Source organism: Miscanthus floridulus, chromosome 8, assembly GCF_019320115.1.
Source record: "Miscanthus floridulus cultivar M001 chromosome 8, ASM1932011v1, whole genome shotgun sequence".
NCBI classification, from domain to species: domain Eukaryota; kingdom Viridiplantae; phylum Streptophyta; class Magnoliopsida; order Poales; family Poaceae; genus Miscanthus; species Miscanthus floridulus.
In genome coordinates, this window is record NC_089587.1 from 201,788,735 (window position 1) to 201,791,287 (window position 2,553).

Below are 2,553 nucleotides of genomic sequence, written 5' to 3' on the forward strand. Positions count from 1 at the left end.
TTGGAGGTTGATTTTGGATCTTTTACTACCCATTTTTGGTTTGAGTGCCCATATGAGTTCCTTGTTAGAGACAGTCTAATGCGAGGAGAATCTCCTCCAAATTGTTGTCTGACATTCAGCCTGTTCGCTGGCTGGTTTCTGGGCTGATAAGCCCGATTAGTACTGATTTATTATGAGAGGAAACACTGTTGACTAGATGATAAGTTCTGGCCGAAACCAACAAGCAAACAAACTTATTAGTGTAAGTATTTCAAGAAAGATACACCGTGCCATCTTTTCAAGAAGACGTACACTACTCCTGCTTGTGAGTTGTGACTTGTGACCATGACCTCTTTCTTCTACCTGTGTCACTGAGAACTGGAAATTTGGAATGAACAAGTGGCCAGGCCAGAGGAAGTGAACGGCTCCAACACGCACAAAGGGGTTGGGAACATTAAATAGAACGGTTTGGTGTACCAGCAAAAGAGTAATGAAGGGACTGGGCATCCATCTACCATCAATATGCTGCCTGCCGCCATGTGAATCCTCTGACCAAATGGAATTGAATTGAATTGAAATATACTATACTAGTAGAATTGATGTATCACTGGTCGTGTTTGAAATAATCAACATCAGCAGCATCAGTCTTTTTTTCGGCCAGCCGATGGGATCTCTTGTTTTCATCGGCCATAGAATAGTTTCAGATTCAGGACTCTTTCATTCAGACACAAAACAAAACGATCAAGAAACTTCTTTTAATCTCTTTGCGAATGCTGTCTCTCTCCTCCATCTGTCTATCTCCAGCAGCATTTAATTCTGTACGTAGAACCTGTACCATAGACATATCATTAAGACTATTCTTTCTTAGTACTTAATCCGAACATCATTGACAAAGAATTATGGGTTAGAGTAGTTCAGTTTTTTCGCAAAAGAAGAAATCGAGATTACACAGGTAGCTGTACAAAACATGAACATGTAGTTACTTGATAGCAGTACAAGCAGCTCGTTACATTGCCACAAAATGTTGGGCCGACAAGCAGTAGTAACCTACGCAGATAGTATATGTCAACGGGGTGGTTTGGACTTGGTTTGGGTGTGGCAATCAAATCTTACAGACTCTTCTTCACTGATAGATGGACAAAATGTAATAAATCCAAAAAGAAAAAAGAAATTCTAAAAAGTGGACTAGTAATCTGGATTAGGTGGAATGAGAGGAGGAAAATGGAAGCAAAGATCACCGGAAGCGGCCGCCGTCGGCGAGCTTCCTGGATCGACAGCGCGTGACGGAGGCGGCGGACGAGAGGCTGTGGAGCGGCGACGGCCGGAGCTCGCAGGAGAAGGAGCCGGGGTCGGGCGGCTGGACGGGGGGACGGTGGCGGCGCCCCGGGCTGGGCCGCACGAGCGGGCTGAGGCAGACGGCGAAACCCGACGGCATGCTGTTGGTCTGGCGGCGCCGGCAGGGGGTCCTCCGCATGGGGGACGGGGACGGCCGCCATGGGGGATCCGCGGCGGCGGGCGAGCTGCTGCTCTCGTCGCCGCTGCCGCCGTGGCTGTCCCGCTCCGGCGAGAGCCCCCGGTTGCTGACCGCGCGGGCGCGGCAGGAGGAGCGCCTCGGCGGGGCCGACTGTGGCGAGGTGACCGAGGCCGGCTCCGGCGCTGGCGTTGCCTGCTTCTTGCGGCGGCGCCGTATGATCCCGGCGAACCAAGAACGCTTCTTGCGCTCCTTGGGGGCGCCTCCCTGCTGCTGATGCTTCTTCTCTTCCGATCTGTGGTGGTGGCGGTGGTGGTGGTGGCCGAAGAGCGTGGCGAGCACGGAGAACTTGCGCGCGCGCCGCTTCTCGTACTCGTAGGCTATGTCGCCTTCCTCCAACGCGCCGCCGCCGCCGACGCCGTAGGCGGGCCCGACCTGCGGTGTCCGGAAGAAGAGCAGGCTCGGGTGGTGCCTGAGCGCGCCCGACGTGTCCGACTTCCTGCGGGACACGTATGGCGACACCGACCTCGGGAACGCCAGGGGCTCGGGCGGAACCGGAGGGGCCTGCGCGCACGCGGGCGCGGGAGGCGGCGAGGACGCGTCGTCGCCGTTCTGCGCGGCCTCGAGCGCGAGCAGGCGGTCGCGGAGGCACGTGGCGCAGACGCCACCACCGGCCTGGTACGGGTGCTTCTTGCACCTCATGCCCACCACCCCGTCGCGCCTCATCTCAATATCTCATCTCGTCTCCTCTCCTCTCCTCTCCCCGCGTACGTCGCCGGAGCCGCCGCGGGTCGTTCCCTCGGCGCGGTAGATGGGTGGGTGGACGGATTGACGACGAGGCGGGCGCGGGTGCGGAGCGAAGCGAAATTTGCGACGGCGCAGGTGCACCTGCCTTCCTTACTTTCGGCCAAAAAATCACGCTATTCGGGCTGGGACTGGGACTGGGATTGGGATTGCTTAAATTTGGGTGGGTTTTGTTTAAGCGAGATTGGCTGGCTACGCGGCAGCTGCAGCCTGCAGGTGTCCGTGCGCCGAGCGCGTGCGTTTGGGCGGGCGGGTGCGATGGGAGGGAGGCAGGAGAGGATCTTTTCGTTTCGGACGCT

The 2,553-nt window shown here is 56.2% G+C and overlaps 1 protein-coding gene across 1 annotated transcript; it reads right to left on the bottom strand.

The window, feature by feature from the left end:
- Positions 1–878: 878 nt before the first annotated feature.
- Positions 879–2,553, bottom strand: LOC136474606 (uncharacterized). Its single transcript, XM_066472165.1, has one exon. The coding sequence runs from the start codon at positions 2,174–2,176 to the stop codon at positions 1,214–1,216; it is 963 nt and encodes a 320-aa protein (XP_066328262.1). The 5' UTR covers positions 2,177–2,553; the 3' UTR covers positions 879–1,213.